The following is a 24,679-nucleotide window of genomic DNA, read 5'->3' as shown; positions in this document are numbered from 1 at the left end:
GGCAATGCAATTAGAGGATACATGGTTCCAACAGGATGGTGCCACTGCACAAACAGCGAGGGTTACCATGAATTGTTTGAGGCAAGTGTTTCCTGGATGGCTTATCTCTTTGAGGGGTGATGTGAACTGGCCGGCACGCTCACCAGACTTAGCCCCATTCGATTTTTTCCTTTGAGGTTACCTGAAGTCGAAGGTGTATATCAACCGACCCAAAACTTTGGAAGACCTAAGGAACAATATTGAGGCTGAAATTGGCAGAATACCAGTCGACATGCTTGTTAGAGTTAATGAAAACTTCAGAAAACGTATGCAGCAGTGTGTGGATTCCGAAGGTCAACATTTGCCAGATACATTATTTAAAACCATGTAATTTAAAAATTCCCTTACTGTTCAATATAATTAAAATAAAAAATAATTTTTTCTAAGGTTCATAATATTTTTATTTCATTTGCAAATCAGCAAATTTTCGCGCTCCACCCTGTAATATCTGTCCGATTCTCTGCTGATTTCTTATATTGGTTTATTTAAAAGGTTAGAATTCACCACACACTGTGGCTTCAATAACACATGCAAAATTTTAATTCTATTGATATATCATGGTCCACATTATGTTATACAACATGTTAAAATGTCATATGAATATGTCATTGTCATCATGGTTACCTTTGATATTCATATGAAGATGTTAGCCACCAAAATAAAAATGCTAACGCTTAGCCTAATCCATTATTTGATGTTGTCTCTATAGAAATGAAGCTTCATACAAAAGGTGCAGTCTAAATGTAACTCTTGAGATACCGTGTTGACAGACAGACCAAAATTCCATTTTTAGCCCTCAAGTGATAGGTTTAACTAACACTCAGCCAGCTTTGGATATTTACTAGCAGCCCAGATAGATTGTAGATAAAATTTAATTGAATTTAGTAGCGTCAACTACCAAATCACTATTTATAACTTCATAAAAGTTTAACAAACTGCAGCTAAACTTTAAGCCTCTCGCCGATAAATGAAGAAAAAAGTAAAACTCATCGTAAATAACTGTAGGGAACGTGTACTGTGTAAACCGCGCTGTTCCCAAACCACATCCTGTTTTCAATTCTGCCTGATTGAAGATGAAATCGATATGAAAGTTAGATTTGGTGCAAATGTCGGCTGATCGCTTGATCACTACGTTCGGCTGAAATTACTTTTACGAACAAGAGTATTTATTGAAGAGAACTTTTGCCAGACTGCTTTGTTTTTAACCAGGAAGCTAGATTTTATCATTTAATACTTTAAATAAAAAATAAATCAACTATATTTAAAAATTTATGTTTAATTGCAGATTATAATTTTATAGTTATTATCCAGTAATATTTATAATAAACATATAAACATTATTGGATTAATAACTATAAAATTTAAATATATATATATATATATATATATATATATATATATATAATTATACTCGTACTATGTGTTTATTTTAATTATTCCACTTATTTACAGTACGCAATGAAATGCTAGGTATATTGAAGTATAAGCATGCTATGGATGGTTATGTTAATAGTTACAATAATTCATTTAAAATTTAACCAAATTTTTTATTTAATTCTGTAAATTAATAAATAAGAAGTATAGAGGAAAGGGAAAATGTCATCTCAATATTAGCGAACCCCTTATTTACTTTATTATTTACTCTAACTAATTCTTCAACTTCGATTTCCCAGACAGTTTACCTTGGAAAAAGTTCTTAAATAGAAAAAAATTTTGCATTTTCATTAAAAATGAAACATCTAGGGGTTACAACGGCTAAAAACCTGTATTTTTTTTTAATTTACGATATCCTACAACGATGAGATTTGTCACAAAATTGCCATATAGTCTCAACAGACAAATAAAACATTTTTTATGAAGATCAACTGTCCGTAGGGATTTAAAGAGATATAAAGACCAATAAAAGAAACAATAATTTTGTTATATTTTATAGAAATATACAAATAAAAACCGATTGATTCCCAACAAAACTTAACACGTTGCTAATATACTACTCAGCTAGGTACAATAAACATTGTGTACTCTCTCTCACAATTCCGTCAAAGATTGCGGGCATTCAGACTTTGAAACACGAATGGTTTATGTAACATTATGCACTATAGCGATAGAAGTGTTTTTGATTCTCAGGTCGTACATGACTGTTTATCGTGCACTATAACGATCGTTTGTTTGTTAGTATATATTGTTTGACATCTCGTAAGATTTATGGATAGCGGACATGTACGTAGTAGTAAATTATAGCTTCTGGGACAGCTGATTCATCAATTTTTATCTCTCTGCAGGGGGTCCTTATCTGAGATAACCTTTGACATTTTACGCATTTCTGAGATAAACGCGTGCCACTATTGTTTACGTTTTTCATTATCGGTACCGGTACTTGTAATAGTTTTGTCGACCTCCAGGTCATGGACGCTGATATTATTGTTTGCTAATTAGTCGTCTATGTTCGAAGATTCTTCAAATTCTCAATTTATTTCATAGCATTGGATTCATCAGACGTTCAAGATGAAACTATTGGTGAAGAAGAAACGTTCTCGTTTAAAGACAATTTAACACTTGAAGACAATTATAAAGATTAAGATTTAAATTCATATGGTGGAGCAGGAACGCCTTTTTTTGAAGACAACTTAAAATTTGACTATACCTCAGATGAAGAAAATATTTGTTGTCAACAAGCTAATGAATATTTAGAAATAAAGGAATCTTTAAAAAATTATATTGAAGACTATATAACGAGGATAGAACAGTTAAATTATGTAATCACATGATTGAATACGTGTATTAGAACATGATGCTGTAATAAGGAATAGGGACTTGTATGACGTGAAATTACTAAAATCTAGAAGATTTAGATGTGATTACAATCGAAAGAGAAAAAGGAATAATTATAATCGTAAAAGTTGAACATGGAACTATGTATGATATTTGTTATTAGAGACCTTTGTCCAACATTTTGTAACGCAGTTAAAATAAAGATATCTATATCCTCGTCTTATATTTATTTTATCATTCTATTACCTAACAATAGCGTGAACGCATTAAAATGGAGTTTATAATTGAACTTCAAGGATTTAAAAATGTTTCAAATGACTTTATAGTAAAAGAACTTGCTTTAATTTCTACAGATGCGTAGATATGTGAACTTCATCTGTTCCAACCACCATGTAATTTTAATGAACTTCAAAATCAACTTCAGAAACAAGTTTTGTGGCTGGAGAAACAATATCATGGATTGATTTGGGACCAGGTTTTAGAAAATATAGTGAGTTAAAAGACATATTTAAAAACATTAACATAAATGGTACGTACTGTATACGTAAAAGGAAATGAAAAACAAAAGTGTATTACTAATTTACTAACAGATTTCAACGTAAAGGTAATACATTTAGACGCAAGGTTTCCATTTTCTAATCCAACTAAGATTTAAAAGTGAAAGAGTACTTACTTATTAAGAGATAGTGATGACTACTATGTCAAACTGAACTTGTTCAGCTCTGTGAAGGGGAACGCTATATACCCAACCAGTGTTGACGTTTGCGGTTAAAGGTAACCACGTGTAGATATAAAGTTGCAATTTTCATCCACATGTTGATATAAAATTACAGTTTTCATCATTTTAATTCTTCCACTCACTGTTCTCAGCAAAAATAAGATAAACAAGGGTAAATAAAAGTCAAATAATTTGTCCAAGTCTCTATTATATGGAGAGCAGAAGTTGCAAACAGACCTGATATCATAATCGGTGTTGGCGGTAGATCAAATAAGTAATAATTATTTCATTCTAAATGAATTAGGTTTAGATAACAGTATTATAATTTTATCATTTTTAGGTCAATTGGTGTCAGATAAAACAGCTCTCGATATCAACTTCACTTAAAGTGTGTAAATAAATTATCATTCTAATTAAACTCAATACAATCGTATTAATATTTATTTGTTTTAATGTTCAAAGTATTAAAAGCACGTCTGCTACCTGATTTGGTGACTAAATTACTATAAGTAAACCAGTTTTCTAAATTTATATTCTGAATGCATTTTCTATTAAATTATTATTAATTCTGGATTTCATTTTTAAAGTATCGAAAGTATGCGTTCCACTACTTACTGCGGCGAGTAAGTGACTGTAGGTAAACTTGTTTTCTAAATTTTCAATTCAATTCTGAATGCATTTTTCTATTAATAATATACAAAAATCATATCATCCATTTAGAGTCTGATGAATCAATGCTATAAAATAAATTGAGAATTTGAAGAATCCTCGAACATAGACGACTAAGTAGCAAAGGTAAACAATAATATCAACGCCCATGACCTGGAGGTCGAAAAAACTATTGCAAGTCCGATAACGAAAAATGTAAACAATACTGGCACGCGTTTATCTCAGAAATGCGGAAAATGTCAAAGGTTATCTCCGATATGACTTACCTAATTGATTTTTAATTGGGGTCAAGGTTATCTAGCACGTGTCTATCTCAAAAATGCGGAAAAGTCAAAGGTTATCTCAGATAAGGACCCCCTGCAGAGAGACACAAATTTGATGAATCAGCTGTCCCAGTAGCTATAATTTACTACTACTCTTGTAAAGTATTAAGTAGTTAAAACGATAAAGGAATAATTGAGAACCGAATAAGTACCGTGGTGGCCTTCGCAATCCAACACACACACAAAACTATATATAAATATTAATATAAATATAAATATGTATATATTATAATAAATAATTACAAAACACTTTTATTCGTTCATTTATTCCGATATCTCTTAAGATTTTACAATTGCGACAGCATAACATTTGGAAACGGAGTTGTTTAATGAAATTACAGTTATTACGCATTAAAACGTAACATTAAAGTTGTTCCAGACTTCACGGATCATTTACAATAATTTTAGTTTTAAGTATTTGTTTGTAACTCGTAAGATTTCCAGGTAGCGGGCGTATACAGCTTTAATTAGCATACACGTATAATATAGAGGGAATAAGTTTGATTACGATAAGTATCGTGTAAGTGTACTTTCTACAAGGATAGTATTTACAGATATCTTGGTTGTGTTTGTTTACTGGTCTTAATGAATAAAACGTTCGAGACAGCGGTTATTCAAAATCTGGAAATAATGTTATCTCAGTCAGCACACTTTTTTTAACATTCAAGCAGTTTCAAGTAGTATTATTTTTATTCCCACATATTTACTAATGATTATTACAATTTCAAGATGGTGGGTGTCACTTAATAAAAGTTTACAATTGACACGTTACATTTGAAATTTGTAAGCATGATTTCGAATTATATGTAACCTAACAAAGTCCACGTTTTTTAAAACAAGTTTATTTGCCTATACTGTTTTACTTCTAATATTTTAAGATAATGTAATTTTTTTATTATAACGTTTTAAGATTATATATAAATATTGAGAGTTAGAGTTAGCCACAATGTTTTAAATCGGAAGTAGATCATAATAGCCAGAATTAGTTGCCATATGACCGAAGTGGATATTTTAGACAAACTTGTACATATTTTCTTGGTTACGGAAAAATGGAAGTATTAGTACGTTACTGGAGGTTAATTCAATTGACCAAAAGTAATGTTTTGCCCAAGTACAATGTTAGACTAAATTTCTTGATTGGTAAACGCTACTATAGCACCGGAAACATCTTAGATCAGAAGATGATTATTTTAAATGGAAGCATATGCTTTTTCGCCGAAGAGGACTTTATGTATGAAAATTTTCCTTAGCCTATGATGGTAAATATTATCCAGACGCTACTAATTCGCTCAACATACCTGATACAAAGAGAAGATTACATAGGCCGGCAGTTGAAGCATTTCGGTTGAAATATTCTTCTAAACACGAATATGAATGTATGTTTTGATCTTTGAAATACATAGACTCCTATGGCGTTTACGTAACATAATTGGACCGAACCACAAATAATAGTTCACACGGTAAACCTGGAATAAGCTTCATGTAATGGACCATTTTGTTTACGTATTAAACCTTTTAGTAATTAATACTGAAATTATATTTACCATAAAAATGTCTACTCATAAGTACTATCCATATGTGCTAAGATTACTACGACCTTATCATTTCAACAATATGTCTTTAAAATGTTTCAAGTGTTACAAAATTGTAGAAACAGGTCAATACTACTACTATAATGTTGGTTAATATTTAAAATAAAAACTTCAATAGTAACGATTTTATAAATAACCACTCAACATTTAGTTTCTAAAAGGAAATCCTATATATTTTTAAGCTTCGTTTTTATCTCTAAGTTTAGAGAAGAAAGTCTTCACTTGCTTAGTTGGAGCCTGCTAATTAGTGCAGATTAAAGCGTAAACAAACTGTTCGACAGTTTCAGCTTTCTGGACCTTCAATATACTAGCTGAGCTCTTGGCTGCTCCATCCCTCCATCCCCCTGAGAGTTCTTCCTGTGTCACATTCGAAACTTTTAGTAAGAATCTAATAAGTTGACCAAATACCAATACAAATTACGAATTAAGGCCAAATTTCGTGATTGTGGATATCACTACAACTAAACTGATCTTCGGACTTGACATTGCTTATGAACATTAATTTGTAAACCGAAAATATAGCAAACCGTATCAAGGGCAATATCTTTATAACACGTAGATCTATAAACTGCATGACACTTCATTTCTATACCCGCAAGATCAAGCTGGATGATAAGGCTTCTTCCTCCATGGGATTTCATACAAAGTCTGTGAAGCTTTTTACTCGAGATATATCTCGAGAACTAGATGAGGTAAGATTCGAAGCATTGCGTCGAATTAAACATTTGCGCAGATAAATTAAATAAATTTACGGTTCTTAACCGTGCATCGGATTTTCATGAATTTTCTAAAACCTATCGAACAAAATAATAATTTAGAGAATGGATTGCCGTATAAACTTTAGAGCTGTAGACCTATAGAATTTTGTTATCGGATAAAGGTAGATTTTCCTGTACAGTGCACCATACTTCTTATTGCTCAGGGAGAAACGTTATATATTCAAGATGGAACTTCAACTTTTGTTAATTTCTAGATAGACTGCACCATTTGATTAAGGTGCATGTATCTCTGCATACGATACCCTATTGTTGTTCTTATCGAAGATGATTACGCGAAACATGGTCAAACGTGCTCAGTACATACTCCTGCAAATGCGTGGTTCACACTGTGAAAACTAGCTATATTTATGTGGTTTTAACAATATATAAATACACAATACCTTTCAATGTAAGATGCTGGTTCTCAGTATGAAATACTTGTATCTGGAAAAAATAAAAAATCATTAGACAACCTGTATGCACTAGCAAAATAAACTGCTGTTAAACACAAACTAACATCGTTATCTAAAAAAAGAAACAGTGCAAACATTTGGTATGTTTATGTTTATTTTAATTAATTGGCCTACTTAGTGTCTGAGCAAAGGCAACGTTAACTTTCTAGTATAGGGAAATGGTAAAAAACCATTAGATTTAAATATACAGCCTAAATTGCATTGAATTAAAGTTTAGTTAAATTTCAAGGAATTCTAGTACAAAGAATCGCTGTTCGCATTCGTAGTAATTGATATCATTGTTTGCAGTTATCCAGAAAAGTTGAGTAAATTATTGACTTCTTTGTCATGATTTTCAATAAATAATTGATTACAAGAAGAAATATAGATGATGAACATGTGTTAAAGTAAAAAATACATATTGTTTTGTACTGTACCAATTCCGCACTGCTTTCTTTCGGAATAGTTTCCTACTTGCACTTATAAATTTTGTTTATTTATAATTTTGTAGTAACAGTAAATATGATAAAAAGTTTTGTAGGGTTAATTTGTAATTGCTATAAGTGATATATGGTGAGAAATATTTTAAATTGCATTATTAATATATCAATGTAAAGGGACATACGATAAACCACACCTATTCAAAAGCTATTATTAGACAGTTTGTTGTGATCATAGCAAAAACCCATCAAACGGTTTTTGAGTTTACATTTACATTAATTTTGCAATTATTTATTAGGTTTTAGGTTTAATTTATTAATATTCTTTGATATCTAATAAATAGTTTTAATTCAAGGATATGTTGCTACCCTTATTAAAATAAGAATTGAATTCCAGAAAAGGCTGGGTCGTGGTTATAATATGACGACATTGTTGTAACTGTGATGAGATCATATGATGATAGTGATTGTGATATTTGAGGGATTGATTGAGACAGAGGTTGATATTAATATCGAGCTCATTACAAAGCAGCTTTGTGCACGGTTCAATCTAGTTGACCAGCAGATACGTTTGTGCTACTTTGAACCGAGCCTCAGTCGTTGACATGCCCCTGACAATGGACCCACATTACTGTTACTGTCACTGTCAAGTGCTGCGCGATGCCCACGGAGTGCCAATCATGCTCGTTACCTCTTGGACTTTGCTTGCTTTCACAGCAGAACCTCGAAACTTTATTTGAGTATCACATTTTCCAATTTAACAAACAAAAACATACCCATTCTGAAAGTAGCCGTGAACAACAACCATTGCTTGAATTGATTAATTGCACACTTGCATTTTTCCTCCGCAAAAATACGAGATACGTTTAGTTACATTAACGCGTTAGGTGTAAAAATATTATTGAAGCAAATTTTAACCATTGTTGAAAAAATACATACTAGTGACTGAGTTCGATTTTTATAATAAACAATAGAACAACAATTTGAAATTATAACTTAAAGAATTGAAATATCCCAATACAGCTTAATATTGAGATTTGTGTGTTGTTTTGGTAGTATTATAAATACACTCGCCTTCGGCTCGCTGGGGGCTACGCCCCCAGGCCCCCAAAGTAAACGCTTGCAAATTCGGGGATAAGCGGAATTCGGTGACTGGTTAAGTCCGGACATTAAGTAAATGACAAGGGATTTAAAAATTGACCTTTTTCATAGATTTTTTTTCCGGATTCGTAAAAACTTTTGACTTTTGAGGGCATTTTGTGGTTAAACCGTTAGAGAGATACGACAAAAAGTGACTGGACCTTTCTTGTTGGAAAATTTAATTTTGTCTTTCGATTGTGCCCTCAGATCTGATCTACGACCTATGGTTTTAGCCAGAAATGAGCTCGGGAGAAAAAAGTCTGCACGGGTCAGCTATCTTGAATTGTTTAGTATAAACATAATAAAAACCGACCTCAAGGCAGTATTTTAAGTCGAACAGGGGGTTTAAATATCACCAGGAGACTATCTAGTCAAGGCGAGAAAATTCCCTGGGTGGGTGATTTAATGTTAAGGAGGTTAAGACAAGAGGGGGTTTAATTTCGTCAGGATATTGTCTGGTCATATGAACAAATTCCCAGGGGGGGTTAACGTTACCGGGGGATAAGTCTCCAGGGGGTTATCTGGTCATACCAGGATCTTCCCAGGGGGGGGGGGGTTAAAGAGATTTGGTGACTGGTAAAATTCGGACATGAGGTCATGGCAGGAAATTCCCTGGGGGGGTTTAATGTTACCAGGGGGGTTAACACATCAGGGGGTTGAATGTACAGGAGGTTATCAGGTCATACCAGGAAATCCCCGGGGGGGGGGGTTAATATACCGGGGGTTTAATGACACACTTGGGCCTTTTTTAGAGGGTATTGTGTCTGTGAACATAATAAAATATTCCTCTGTCCCTATCTACTATTGACGCTTAGCTAACCGCTCAGCCAACTCCCGAAGTCACTGAACCTTTTCTGTAGATCACGTGATTTCCTAAATCCCGTTTAAAATTTGTTTTGAGTTACGACCCAACCGTTTTAGCCGCTATCAAGCCCGGAATGTAAAGTTTTAGGCGAAAATGTCCAATATTTTTCACTTAATCGCGTTTTGCGGTCAAACTAAGGGAAATATAGTAAAAAGTCCACTGGACCTTTTTTGTAGGTCATCTTATTTTCCTAAATAAAAACGTTAGTCTTATTTTGACCTCCGACCAATGGTTTCGCCGCTAATCGACCCCAAAAAACAAAAAGTTTCGCGTAAAAGTTACAACAAAATTGTACATAATCACGTTTTTCGGCCAAAACCAATCGAGATAGGGCAAAAGATTACTGGACCTTTTCTGTAGATCGCGCAATTTTGCTAATTTGATGGGTCAATCAGATTTGAGCTACGACCAACGGTTCGGCCGCTATCGGGCTTGAAACATTATTTTTATCGAAAAAATCTCTGGAATTTCAAATGTTCGAGCGTTTTGTCGCTTAACCATGGAAGATAGAGCAAAAAGTCATTAGACCTTTTTTTGTAGTTCACTTCATTCCTGACCATGAATTTTCCGTCAGATCCGAGCTAGCTCCAACGGTTCGCACCGCTATCGGGCTTACAAAAAATGCCTGCCGGGGTGAAGAATGCGCGATTTTTTGGGAATTTTTTTGAGGGGTTGAAAATGAAAAATTCTCACTTTTCGGGATTTTCCTGGTGTTACACGTGGAAAGCTATCTGTGTACCAAATTTCAAGTCTCTAACTCATCTGGAAGTAGGTTAGAATTAGTATACGTGAGTGAGTGAGTCAGTTCAGTTCAGTTACACATGGCGGTTGTATGTATATTAGACTCGCCTTCGGTCGCTGGGGGCTACGCCCCCAGGCCCCCAAAGTAAACGCTTGCAAATTCGGGGATAAGCGGAATTCGGTGACTGGTTTAAGTCCGGACATTAAGTAAATGACAAGGGATTTAAAAATTGACCTTTTTCATAGATTTTTTTCCGGATTCGTAAAAACTTTTGACTTTGAGGGCATTTTGCGGTTAAACCGTTAGAGATACGACAAAAAAGTGACCGGACCTTTCTTGTTGGAAATTTAATTTTGTCTTTCGATTGTGCCCCTCAGATCTGATCTACGACCTATGGTTTAGCCAGAAATGAGCTCGGGAGAAAAAGTCTGCACGGGTCAGCTATCTTGAATTGTTTAGTATAAACATAATAAAAACCGACCTCAAGGCAGTATTTTAAGTCGAACAGGGGGTTTTAATATCACCAGGAGACTATCTAGTCAAGGCGAGAAATTCCCTGGGTGGGGTGATTAATGTTAAGGAGGTTAAGACAAGAGGGAGGTTTAATTTCGTCAGGATATTGTCTGGTCATATGAACAAATTCCAGGGGGGGTTAACGTTACCGGGGGATAAGTCTCCAGGGGGTTATCTGGTCATACCAGGATCTTCCCAGGGGGGGGGGGGTTAAGAGATTTGGTGACTGGTAAAATTCGGACATGAGGGTCATGGCAGGAAATTCCCTGGGGGGGGTTTAATGTTACCAGGGGGGTTAACACATCAGGGGGTTGAATGTACAGGAGGTTATCAGGTCATACCAGGAAATCCCCGGGGGGGGGGGTTAATATTACCGGGGGTTAATGACACACTTGGGCCTTTTTTAGAGGGTATTGTGTCTGTGAACATAATAAATATTCCTCTGTCCCTATCTACTATTGACGCTTAGCTAACGCTCAGCCAACTCCCGAAGTCACTGAACCTTTTCTGTAGATCCACGTGATTTCCTAAATCCCGTTTAAAATTTGTTTTGAGTTACGACCAACCGTTTAGCCCGCTATCAAGCCCGGAATGTAAATTTTTAGGCGAAAATGTCCAATATTTTCACTTAATCGCGTTTTGCGGTCAAACTAAGGGAAATATAGTAAAAAAGTCACTGGACCTTTTTTGTAGGTCATCTTATTTCCTAAATAAAACGTTAGTCTTATTTTGACCTCCCGACCAATGGTTTCGCCGCTATCGACCCCAAAAACAAAAGTTTCGCGTAAAAGTTACAACAAAATTGTACATAATCACGTTTTTTCGGCCAAACCAATCGAGATAGGGCAAAAGATTACTGGACCTTTTCTGTAGATCGCGCAATTTGCTAATTTGATGGGTCAATCAGATTTGAGCTACGACCAACGGTTCGGCCGCTATCGGGCTTGAAACATTATTTTTTATCGAAAAAATCTCTGGAATTTCAAATGTTCGAGCGTTTTGTCGCTTAACCATGGAAGATAGAGCAAAAAAGTCATTAGACCTTTTTTGTAGTTCACTTTCATTCCTGACCATGAATTTTCCGTCAGATCCGAGCTAGCTCCAACGGTTCGCCCGCTATCGGGCTTACAAAAAATGCCTGCAGGGGTGAAGAATGCGCGATTTTTTTGGGAATTTTTTTGAGGGGTTTTGAAAATGAAAAATTCTCACTTTTCGGGATTTTCCTGGTGGTTTACACGTGGAAAGCTATCTGTGTACCAAATTTCAAGTCTCTAACTCATCTGGAAGTAGGTTAGAATTAGTATACGTGAGTCTTGAGTCAGTCAGTCAGTTTACACATGCGGTTGTATATATATTAGATTTTTATCTAATATTTTCCTAGTAACCTAAGAGTTAAGTGGGTTACAATTGTGAAGAATTTGAAAGTATGAGGTTAATGTAAACTGCAGCATTAAGGTATTAAAAGTATATGTCCAATATTAGATTTTGATCTTGCTTATTAAAGGAATTTACTGTCGTATTCTTGGATTGCATAGAAGATTAATTAATAATCTCTATTTGTCAAGAAGACAATTTGTCACTATTGCGTATTTTATTCGAAATTAATTTGTTTATGCTCGCTTTAAAAAACATTTTATTTAAAATTGTCAGGTTTATTTCATATAAAATTAGAACTTTATTTTTTTATATGCATCAATTATTTAATATTACATATTTCAGAAATGAAATATAAATGTATATGGTTTATTCTTAAATTTTGTCGTATATGTAAATGATCTTTACCGATTGTATTGTGAGTTTTATGTAAAGGTGTAAGTATATCCTCTCCCAAAATGTTTCTTCATCGGGATATTGTTTGTTAACGTCTAGAACAGACCATTTTCTGATAAAATATCCAGATAGTGTTCCATGTCTTGATACTACAGTACCCGTAAAGCCAGGTTGCACCTGTGGCCTCCCATGGGACATCAGCTAGAGTCTTCATCCCTACCAGCACTTAAAGTATTCCACAGGGAGACACTCTATCTCTGTTCTCACACATTTCTTACTATCAAAATATGATACATTTCATATTATTACTCGTAATATTCTATAATTTTATCTTTACAAATATAGCTTATTTTTGATATAGTTTTTATTAAAAACTCGAGAGAATCGCTTCCAGTATTTAATTAATTAAATCGATAAAAGTGTATTCTATTCCTAGTGGATGTTATCGCTATAAATACATATAACCTATGATTTAGGTGTCCGTTTCAGACATATCTTATATTTTGCATAGAAACTATATTCAAATAGAAAAATCTCACAGTTATTATAAGACTTATACATATAACAATAATTGATTTTCCAGGTTACCTGCTAATAATAATTATATAACACAAGTACTCAGATAAATTATAATGCATAAAAATATCCGAATTGAAATAATTTGTGCAATTAGTAACGATATGTGTAGAGTTGTCATATTCATTTATCAGCTTTGGTTGAACGTCCCATACTTAAATGAAACTTACAATTATAGCATATGTTTGATTTATCCCTTCTAGCTTCCTCATGGCACTGTAAAAAAAATAAAATAAAATAACTACTTAATAGTGCTAAAAATAGAGGGTATTTAACAATATTAACGGGGTTAAACGCTCCCCATATTTAAAGTCAGCATAGAGGGGCTTGGTTTTCACTTCATAGCCAATACTCATGCCCTGAGTATAAATTCTCAGTGATTGACTAATGGTTACAATTTTCAGGTTCTGAAGTTTGATTTGGAGTATCAATACCAATTTCAACCTCCAAGTTAATTCTTTGAAAATGTATCGGGTTTTCTAGACGGACAAACATACTAAAACAGTTATATACTTTCACCATTAACTCTCACCCAACTGAACCATAATATGTAGCAAAATGCTAAATACATATTTTTCAAGACTACATATTTTACCAAAAATAAGTTTGTGGTAAAACTTTCTTGTACATATTCAGTAGACACAAACAGAGAGAAACGCAAACTTAGACTTCAAAACCAAGCACATAAATAAAAACTATATTATCTATTGCTTGTTATGTGGAAGAACGCAAGCCTTTTGTTCTAGAAGCACTGTAGTAGGAATATACGAACAAATATACATTAGTCTGCGCTATGTAAAGTAGTAAATTGCATATTTTCGCACAGTTATCCAGTACTCAGTGATAATCCACCTGATAATTACACTAGACTATAGGTCTTCACAAAGTAAGTTTAACGCCAATAAAATCACAATCATTAGTCACACTCAACATAAAAAAGAAAGTAACTTATTGCACAAATAATATTGCAGTTGAAACTTAAATACTTAACTGTGTATGAAATTAGTAACTAAAAAATACTTCATTTGTATTGATAAGTTAGTAAAAATTTCGATTGACCTCCATAGTATACTTTGCATACTAATTTGTTGTTTCTGACCTATTTTTATCAGCATAATTTCTTATAATATAAGATTATAAGATAAGATTATAATAACGTAATTTCTCAACGATATTATTTGGATGTTTGAGTCAATACGCTATTATTTTTATTATTTTAATAAATAAAAATGAAGACTACAAATGGGCCAATGTTTGCAATAGCTATTTATAGAGGGTGTAGCGTAAAGTTTCACACCAAATGTCAAATTTAACACGTCTAGATGATCTCTATTGACACTATTTTGCGTACACATTGAGATAAATAGTATTTCGGTCATAAGCAACTAGCGGTTAGTCTTTGCTGAACGCTCAGCCTATAAATAATGTTGAGGTACGAGTAATATCGTTACTTGCCTCACATATTATATTTCTTCTTACAATTAAATTAGGTATATTCTAATAAATCAGTTACAACTAGCTCCATTGCCTTTAGTCCATGAGAACTTAAAGCACGTGTAAAGTTATGATATTATATATTATATTTAGTCATAATTATTTATTTAATAATATATTCATGTTAGTTTTGGCTTTAATATATGGATATAAGGAAATGGTTTTTGGTTTTCAATATTTTTCCTTTTTATTTTCAAATGTATCATACAAAATATTTCTAGTTTTCATTGTTTAAGTTCATTATATACATAGAGTAAATTTCAAATCCTATCACTACATTCATAAATCTTGAATTTAGTTCTTTGCAAACCGCTTCTACAGCAAAAGCGCTTTCCATTTTATTTTACAGATTGCTTATCCCAATGTTTCTTAAATTATCAGGTTTTATTAATATATAAATCACGATAAGGTACAACTACACATTCAATTGTATTGTAATTAAACCAGATACTGAACCATAGAGTTGCGGTTCGGAAGGGCCGAATCCTTTAATTATATCAGTCTTAATTGGTGAATACCAGTTAATTTCGCATGACATGATTTATTAACCCAAGTTAAAGATGTTTAAGTTATGTATAAATAGCGTTTATGATATTTAAGGTTTCGATATTTTTTAAATCACGTAATTACATACAATAATGAACCACTATATAAAGATCTCTTACACAAATACTCACATACGAATATGATAAATAAAAAAATATACAACGTTTACACTAAACGATAATTTTACTAGATACTATTACCGAAATGTGATTACTTGGTAACGCATGTTGTGCGACAGTAAATTGGATAATATGGCTGTTTTAATTAAGCGATATCGTAACGGCTTATTTCCAACCGTACTGAAAACAAATTCTGATTTGAAATAACTGACCTTTACAAGCTTATTGGCATAGTAGCATTAGCAGATACTTGTATTAGCATATTGATCAATTTTGTTTATTTTACAATTAACTTACGCGATGCTTTAATATATTTTGAAAACCATGCATGTATAGGGCCGACATACTGATTAACCGATTAAAAAATTATGGACACTACTAACCGTATTAGCATGTGTTATTGTTGCCAATAACTTATTTAAGCTATTAGTATGTAAAAATAACACATTTTAAAGTTTTTTTCCACTGCATTATTGTAAATTAGCCACTAGATTTTATTGTACCTGTTTAAATAAAGTTTAGTTTAGTTTTTGTTATCTAGTTTTTAAGGCCTTCAGTGACTTGAGTTGTTCTGAAGAACAGTAATTGTACAGAGAAACGCTTGTAAATAAAGGCATTTTTATTTATTTATTTATCATACAATTATTCGTAGTTATTCGAGTAACTATACGTAGAAGTTCACTGAAATCTCGTTCTATGTCTTGATTTATGGAGTGTAATATTATAATGCAACTATTTAAGTCTCTATTTTAAAATCATTCAAATGTAATAGCAAATTTTAGAATTTTCATAACTTTAACAAATTATTTCTTGCTTGGAATCTTAAGATAGCTAATCCATTTCTTTTTCGGAAGGATTATAATAATCACACTTGTATCTATGTGACATATTTATCTGGTATTGTATAGATCAGTACATTTCCATGTAGGGATTACTTTCCTTACAGCATTCCTCACACTAACCGAAAAACTGTTATTCTTATATCATTATAAATACATAAGTACATATATATATATATATATATATATATATATATACACAGTATGTAGAACAGATTGAAATATATAATGGTTTTTTAAATAAATTATATATCTTAATCAAAGATAAATAACAAAGTTATTTTGTTTTAAAAAATAATACTTAAGAAAGTAAGTTTCCCATTCATTTAATTTATGCAATACCTTGTATTCTTTTGTATATACAGGTATACCTTAACAATTCATAACTTATTTTCCAACCGTATTTCTATGGGGCATAACATAAAATTAGCCTAAAATGCTAATTTAAATTCATACAGGGAAAAAGTTATACTGTATTTTTTATATGTTTAGAATTTTTTAGATATACATTAATATTTGTGACTTATTTACGAATTAAAAATATCTTATCGATTTAAAAATCGATTGTAGGCTAACCCCATAATGGTTAAGACTCGTTTACTAGAGCCAAAAAAGGTCATAGTCGGCAACATTGATCTGGATACTAAAATGTTCTAATAACTAGCTCTGAGGCCCAATCATCATAACTTGCATCGATTGACCAGAAAGCTTACAATTTAAACTGGTGTTATATGGGGAATATATAAAAAGCAATGATCCTCTCTGCTATAAATCATGCAACTCTACTATGTCTGAGCTCAAATATTGCAGAATTAAGGAATCATAGAGATGTTTATTTAATATCTGGGAGTGGCGTCTCACGGCGTCTGATTGCCAAAATCAGTGAAAGTAATAATATTAATCATCTGTCTAGGTATTCATTTCATACATTGGTGTTCCAGAAACTTCACAGCGTGAAAACCACATGGCTTGCAAAATGATATCCATTCGATATTAAATTTTAAAATTCAGCTATTGGTTTTGTGAGAGCTGATCTATGCACTCATATACTCATATACTTATCGACCATCCTAAATATTCATCACTCAAGATCACTCAAAGGAGTAACTGTGAGGAAAAGATATTTTTTATAAAATGATAACCTTCTATATATTCCTCGGTGATTTATTTTATTGATCAATTCTGTGCACGTCTAATTTCCCGGCTTGAAAACGTGTCAGCTCAGCTCAAAGGAGATAAAATCTTAAGATAGCAAAAATATGTTATAGGGCTGTGAGATGTCCCAAGTCTATAAGCATCTAGAAAATCAGTGATTTGTGTTCTTTTGGAAAAGTTTTAATATTTCACCGTTATCCATAAAGTTTGGAAGTTTATTGCCTCCAACAGGGGAATACTAATCGTTCACAACGAAATGTTCAGACCACTATTCGTCAAGATTTAGTCACGTTCATAAACCTACGTTTATCAGACTTCTCCTGCAGGGTTATGAATTTAGTGTAAAATTTAAGGACCCTCATGCGAGAATTCTTTTTTATATAGGCAAGCGTTTAAACCACAATATCTGGATTAAAACATGCTGCTGCCCATGAGCTTCCCATATCTAACAAGGATAATCAAAATAGGGCAATAATTACCATATCTTCTATCTAAAATTCTCAATATTAACGATAAATGTTGGTTTTAATTAAATTTATATCGGTACTGCATATACAATTTACCACATTAACAAATAAAGCGTTGTTAAAACGTTCATAACGGACCTTTAACAAATCGAATTGATTGGGCTCAGAAATGTGTGCCTAACTGATACACTTACACAAAGACACAGTTTACTTTATGAATTTACCAATAACATTCTTTTGCAAGTCTAGGCAGCTAAGATAATTTATTTTAAAATTCTATTTGTTCTTCACTAAATATTGTTTCCATCCAATAAATGCTAATGTAATGCCTTATTGTGCTATCAGTCATTATCATTTATTATAAACATGTCTGATTACATGGCATAATGTTCATAGAAAATTGTTGTTGAGTATAATTTCAATAATATAAAAATACGCTACAAATTTAAAATATTATCCTCGTGAACATAAGCTAACCCCCATAGCTATTGCAAAAAGGATTGTATGAGGGAAGATTACCATACCTAATGTTTTTATAAGTTGGCGAATGACATTACCAAATGCAATATCTGCTCTAAGCTGCCAGGGGGAAACATTGTCGGACCGAGCTCTAAACTAAGGTCTCAAGGGAAATATGGACGCTGGTCTGCTTAGGCTCGGTATATTTGGCGAGCTACTTAGTCTAACAGATGACCACCACCGTCTAACAGTGCCGGATTATACAAGATAATCTAACGATAGGCGACTATGTGCAGGTATGTACAATAGTAATAAATTTCTTACAGAGTCAACCATAGTTTTCTTTGTAAATAATTCACTAGTATATCAACTATTTGCTGTGAAAACTGTGGAATTTAAAAAACTCTGAATAAATGTGTTTAGCCTTTCAAAGAACAGTCTGCTTTCTCAGAATTTGTTATGAAGTTAACGGGCAATATTATTCTCAGTGGTTTAAAATTATATACACATTAATTAAATTTGTGGCAAAAATGGATGGCAATAGCTGAATTCAATTTTAATAAATATTTAATCACAAAAAGTTCCTGCTCCGCCGGGACTCGAACCCGGATCTCTTACTTACCGAGTGAATGTACCACCATTACACCACAGAGCCCTTACTTTTTACGATTAAATAATTTTGTATTTGGCCGTATCTGTCACACATGCGTATAACCAAACTTTCATATGATCGGAAGACCAAATACCTGCCAAACGACTTTAATTTACATTAATTAAATCTGTATAAATGGCTATGGCTGAATTTAATTTCAATAAACATTGAATCACAAAAAGTACTTACTTCGCCGGGGCTATACACACACACACACACACACACACACACACACACACACACACACACACACACACACACACACACACACACACCTATATTATATATATATATATATATATATATATATATATATATATATATACTAACAAATAAATGCACACAAGTTTGCATTCCTCAAAACTTTTTCTAAATGCATGAATTTATGTGTGTAAATTTAAATGTCATACACTTTTTTGTAATCAACTTAATATTAATAACAATTTCTCACTGTCATTGTGTAAAGATAGAAGAACTTGGAACTATTTGGGATTAAAAAGCATCAAGTTTTATAATAACGTATAATGTCGTATAAGTTATATAGAATTAAATAAATGTTTTTCCAAGGTAAGTAAACAATCTTATTATAATATCTTTCCAATAAGTGTTTCCATATCTTATGAGCTAAAGTAACTTTTAATCGATTGTTTTTATAAGTTATAACCACAGCGCAAACATCATTGAAATAAATTATCAGTAATAAAATTGAATTTCAAATTTGGAGAGGTAAAATTGTATTTTTATTTAATAGTTATTCATACTGCATCTCTAATGGCAAGCCAAATTACTTGTTTGTCTACCTTGACTGGCAATAAAAATTCATTTACATTCAATATTTTTAATGCAAGGCATAATATTGTCCAAGGCATAGTTTATTGTCTAAAATGGTCAAAATACTGAGTATATTTCTAATATATATTGTCTTTAATATTATATAAAAAAACCATACATTAACACAGCTATATATAAAGTATACTGTACTCAAATGGAAAAATTAGGGAATCTATTTATAAATTGTGTTATAAAAATTAATATCCGGAATTGTGTGGTCATCAGATGTACAATAATTCTACTTCTTTATCGTACACAAATACAATATGTTTTACACCTAATATAAATAGCATTAAATAAAACAAACAAAAATATCAACTTGATGGTGGTTGTAATCAGACTCGGCCATTATTGGAAGGGATTATATTGAAGTACTAATAATCACTCATCCCAGTACTGGAGAACACATTTCAACTAAGCAAAGGACACTGGCCGCATTCCATTACTCCTGTACCATACAAGAGTATGTTTAATTCACTATTTTACGTGGTAAAAATTAAAAACACAATAGTTCTTACAAAACTACTAATCATTGAGGATTCTTCTACAATAGCTCATTAATATTTTTAATCTGAGATTCGTTTCACGTCTGGATTTATCTTTTAATAATATATTTAGAAATTTTAGAATATATATATTTAGAATATTTATTGAAATATCTTTGTGTATAGCATTTCATAATTCAAAAGCGTCTAAGTAGATCATTCGGCACTTTAGAACAATAATGAATACTAAACAATGAAATCTGTACATACCTTGAAATATATTCTTTATTCATGAAAACTTATGGTTAAGATTAAATTTAACGAATTAAATGTATACAAACTTAATATTTGTGTAGTACTAAAAGAGAACCATGTTTCAAATCCAAATAAATGTTATGTAGTACCTAAAGAAATATAACAGGCTTGGCTAAGGATGCATGCCAAGTTGCTTACTTCATTATCGATATATGTCCTGCGGGTAGACAGAGAGACCGGCATACAGGAAAGAAATATCCCCAGTGCAGAAAAGAAATTGGGTCCGCCTATTGAGTGATATGCTTCACAACTACGCGAAGTTAGCGTGAGTTCACCTGGGCGTGTTTGGCTCAACTGAATTATTATGATTGCAATGTAAAAATTGCATTGTAAAAATGAAGTTGTATGCTACTGTAACGTCTACAGATGACGTGAAATATTTCTCAAGATATCTTACCATGTGCTATGTTCGCATTTTTACTAAGTAGGGATTCATAGCAATGTTTAAATGATCAAAACTTACACACCAAATCCTATTTTGGCGTAGTTAGGCTACATATGTTAATATGTCGTCATTTCATATAATTGTATTTATTTACTTTGTACATTTATGTATTTGTCTATTTTACTTTTACTCGTAAGGCTAATGTAAAACTATTCGCATTAGACTCTGTCAAATCGGATGGAGTGACATCCATTAAAATCTAACTCAGTGTTAACTGTATAGAAATGAACTTTCTTGACAACTTCAAGTGGATAAGTGGGTTCATTCTCGAGATGTCGTGGGGACAGACAGTCAGACATAAATTACATTTTACCAGTTCTTCGGTAAGTAAATTGGTTTATAAGTTACCTAACATAATATTCTATTTTGCACTACCAATTGTATTCACGTAAAGTATTAATAGGATATCTGAAAATCGCCTATGTTATGTGTTACAAAATGTATAGCAAAACGTTTATATACATTCAAGGTAAACAACGGACCAGTACATTCATGTCCCGGTATTACTATCTTCTGTTTACCATAATTCTTTTATCTCCATTATCGATGTTTCATCGTTTATTTTTCTTGCACGGGTCTATCTTTACTACTAATTTATGTAAAGTATTTTCAGTGCTAGGCGAGATTCATAGTTTAGTTTCGTAGTAGAAGACAATATTAAATTGTGATTGGTATCAATTTATGTATGTATGAAAATATTTTATCTCGTTTTCTAAAGCAGAATATATAAAATAAAAGATCTTTCTGTATAATATTCGTAAAACAACTATAGGGCATCTAGCTGTGGACTTCTTGAATTTCATGTTGCATGATAAAACATAAAAGACAGGTGCCCTAGTGTATAAGGCGCCAAAAATCAAATATTTAGGTATTCTGATAGACTAATCTCCAGCCGTTTTAGATTTAACTCTTAGAGGTATAATTGTAGACATCAATATTTAGTTTTGGTTTAGCTTAGGCCTCTTAGTCACTTTCATCTATGTAAATATATGAGCGGAACATAAACACTTATATAGCAGTAATCAAAATTCTTTTACTTATGTTCACGATGTAATCATTGTTTTTGAAAGAAAAGTTTCTTTTTCATTTCTTTTGTCTTAAAAATAAAGATACATCATTAGCAACTTCAGTGCATAAGCCTCAAGTACTGTTTTGAATAAAATTGGCTTATCTTAATTAAATTGTCAGTAGTAAATCTGAAAACTGTACGATAATTATGCAAGATAAGTAACTGGCTCTAAACTGCTCGGAAACAACAATGCCGTACTCAGAACACGTTTTATAGATACATTTAACGTTAAGAGTGTAATTATTGTGCTGATTTATATTTTAGCGGCTGAGGAAACACTTTATCAAATATATTCTATTACATAAGTAATTGGAATGATTTCACAACTTGTGCATTTCAATTATTTAAAACAATAGATGGATGTAAAGATTTCCAGTATATATATAAAATCCAACAAATGTATTTATTACACTATTATAAAAGTTTGTCATAATTTTTCAAACAAGCTTGCATATCACTTATCCTTATATTATAACATATTTTACCTAAAACCAAATTTAGTTTTTTTTTTTTTCTTACCATATCCATTAGTACATAAAATGATTAAATGAAACTCATGCATAATGTATTCAAACACACACAAAACCTCCGTAAAAACGTGAAATTTTTCATAAGTGTAATTGTTTTCCTAGGCGCGTCACTGCGTCGGCGCGATATACGGCGCCGCGCTACGACGCCACACCACTGCTCCGAGAGCAGTCAGTCACCTTCATTGCGCCGCGCAACACCATGGAGACCATCGCGCCCAGTGCTAAATCGACACTGGAAGCCGATGTTTTTGTTAAGTTTTCCGAGGAAGAAGACGAACTTTAGTGTTTTTAAGTTCAAGAAAGACCTATATTGTGGAGTTTACAACAAAAAGAATACAAGAGTGTGTTGAAGAAGGACAAGGAGTGGGAAGAAACTATCTAAGAAATATTTGTTTATAAGTTCTACATACAGTTACTGTATTAATAATTGTTATAAATTACAAACGAATGCACACATATAGATTCTAAAAACTGGCATAATTTTAAGAATTCATTACCCGGAACTGTGGAGTTGTGTAGAAATGCGATTCTCATCATAAGAACAATGTTTTCAAACTTCCAAGTTCGTTTAAACAGAATAAATCTAAACAAATGGGCCGCCCGCATTAAATAATTCGAGTTTAACATTGTACTTATCATGGGTGCAATTGCAATTTTTCTTTTTAAACACCCAAGTTGCACCTTTCTTAAACATCAGTTATTTTGTTTTTCTCGTCTTCTTGGCAGACAGTACAGTACTTAATCTTTGTTTATAGAACTGAGAATTGAAATACTCTGTGAATCTGCTCCTTACTTGAAACCCTTCACTTTTAGCGAAACCACCAACTCAGGCTATAATTATCATGTTCTTTTCAGGCATCTCCCACTTAACATTATCTAAATCTTCAGAGTTAGGGGGATTACAGGCCAAAAAGTGACTCCTTAACATGTTGTGAAGGCAACAACATACAAATATTACTAAGTCTACGGTGTCTGGTTTCAAGTTGATAGGCGTGAAGAATATTCTAAAAATTGAACACATAATGCCAAAAGCATTCTCCGTGACTCTTCTACATCTGCTTAAAACGTAGTTATATTCTCTTTTATACCTATCTTCTAGGGACTGTTTGTGAGGGTAAGGTTTCATAACATGTCTGTCTAACCTGACCGCTTCATCCCCTACTATGACATGTGGAAGCTTCATATCCGCAGAAGGCAGTGTTTTTTGATGTGGGCATACGACACCTTCATTGATAAGTTTGCCCATTTTTGATTTTTGGAATATTCCTGCATCTCCTTCTTTGCCATAAGCACCAACATCCACCATAAGGAACTTACAGTTTGCATCGACTAATGCAAAAAGAACAGTTGAAAAGAAATTTTTAAAGTTGTAAAAAAAGGCTACCGGAAGAATTAGGTGATAATACTCTCACATTTGGGGATTTCACCTCAGCAGTTAAGGGATTTTTCACACGATTAGAAGGCTGCACGGTTACATCTTCACGTATGAGGTCAGTAATGTGTGAAAACTGTCCACGCGTAAGTCTAAAATATTCTTTAAATTTAACGTCATCAGTAAGCTAATGTCTTTTAACTAAAATAGTGTAAGCTCCCTCGTAATCTCTTTCTTTGAACATTTCTCTGCATGATTCTCTGCTAGGTATTAACGTATGTAAAACTGCACAGTCTAGTTCCACGTCTATAGTGGCTTCTTAAAGAAGAAGTAAAGCTGCGGCACGCACATGTATATAGTCCGACATGACTTGAGGTTGGGACCAGGCTGCTGCACTGCGCCCCGATATTGCGCGTCTAGGAAGACACTTAATTCCCGCGATCACAGAATGTCGACAACGCATTTAGATGCGCGGCGCAGGAAAATACGCAGCGTTGTATAATGCGCGTCTAGGAAAACGTAGCTTAAGAAA

The 24,679-nt window shown here is 32.8% G+C and overlaps 2 protein-coding genes across 2 annotated transcripts in view; both read right to left on the bottom strand.

Moving 5' to 3' along the window:
• Positions 1-7,317, bottom strand: part of LOC124359326 (neuroligin-4, Y-linked) — an 80,582-nt gene extending 73,265 nt beyond the window's left edge. The window contains exon 1 of the mRNA XM_046811985.1: positions 7,273-7,317. The gene's annotated coding sequence lies outside the window, so the exon portion shown is untranslated. The remainder of the gene's footprint in view (positions 1-7,272) is intronic.
• Positions 7,318-23,601: 16,284 nt separating this feature from the next.
• Positions 23,602-24,081, bottom strand: LOC124361023. Its single transcript, XM_046815060.1, has one exon. The coding sequence runs from the start codon at positions 24,079-24,081 to the stop codon at positions 23,602-23,604; it is 480 nt and encodes a 159-aa protein (XP_046671016.1).
• Positions 24,082-24,679: the final 598 nt, after the last annotated feature.

This window comes from Homalodisca vitripennis, chromosome 4 (assembly GCF_021130785.1).
Source record: "Homalodisca vitripennis isolate AUS2020 chromosome 4, UT_GWSS_2.1, whole genome shotgun sequence".
Lineage (NCBI taxonomy): Eukaryota > Metazoa > Arthropoda > Insecta > Hemiptera > Cicadellidae > Homalodisca > Homalodisca vitripennis.
The sequence above is the reverse complement of the archived record's forward strand: the minus strand, read 5'-3'. Positions and strand labels throughout refer to the sequence as shown.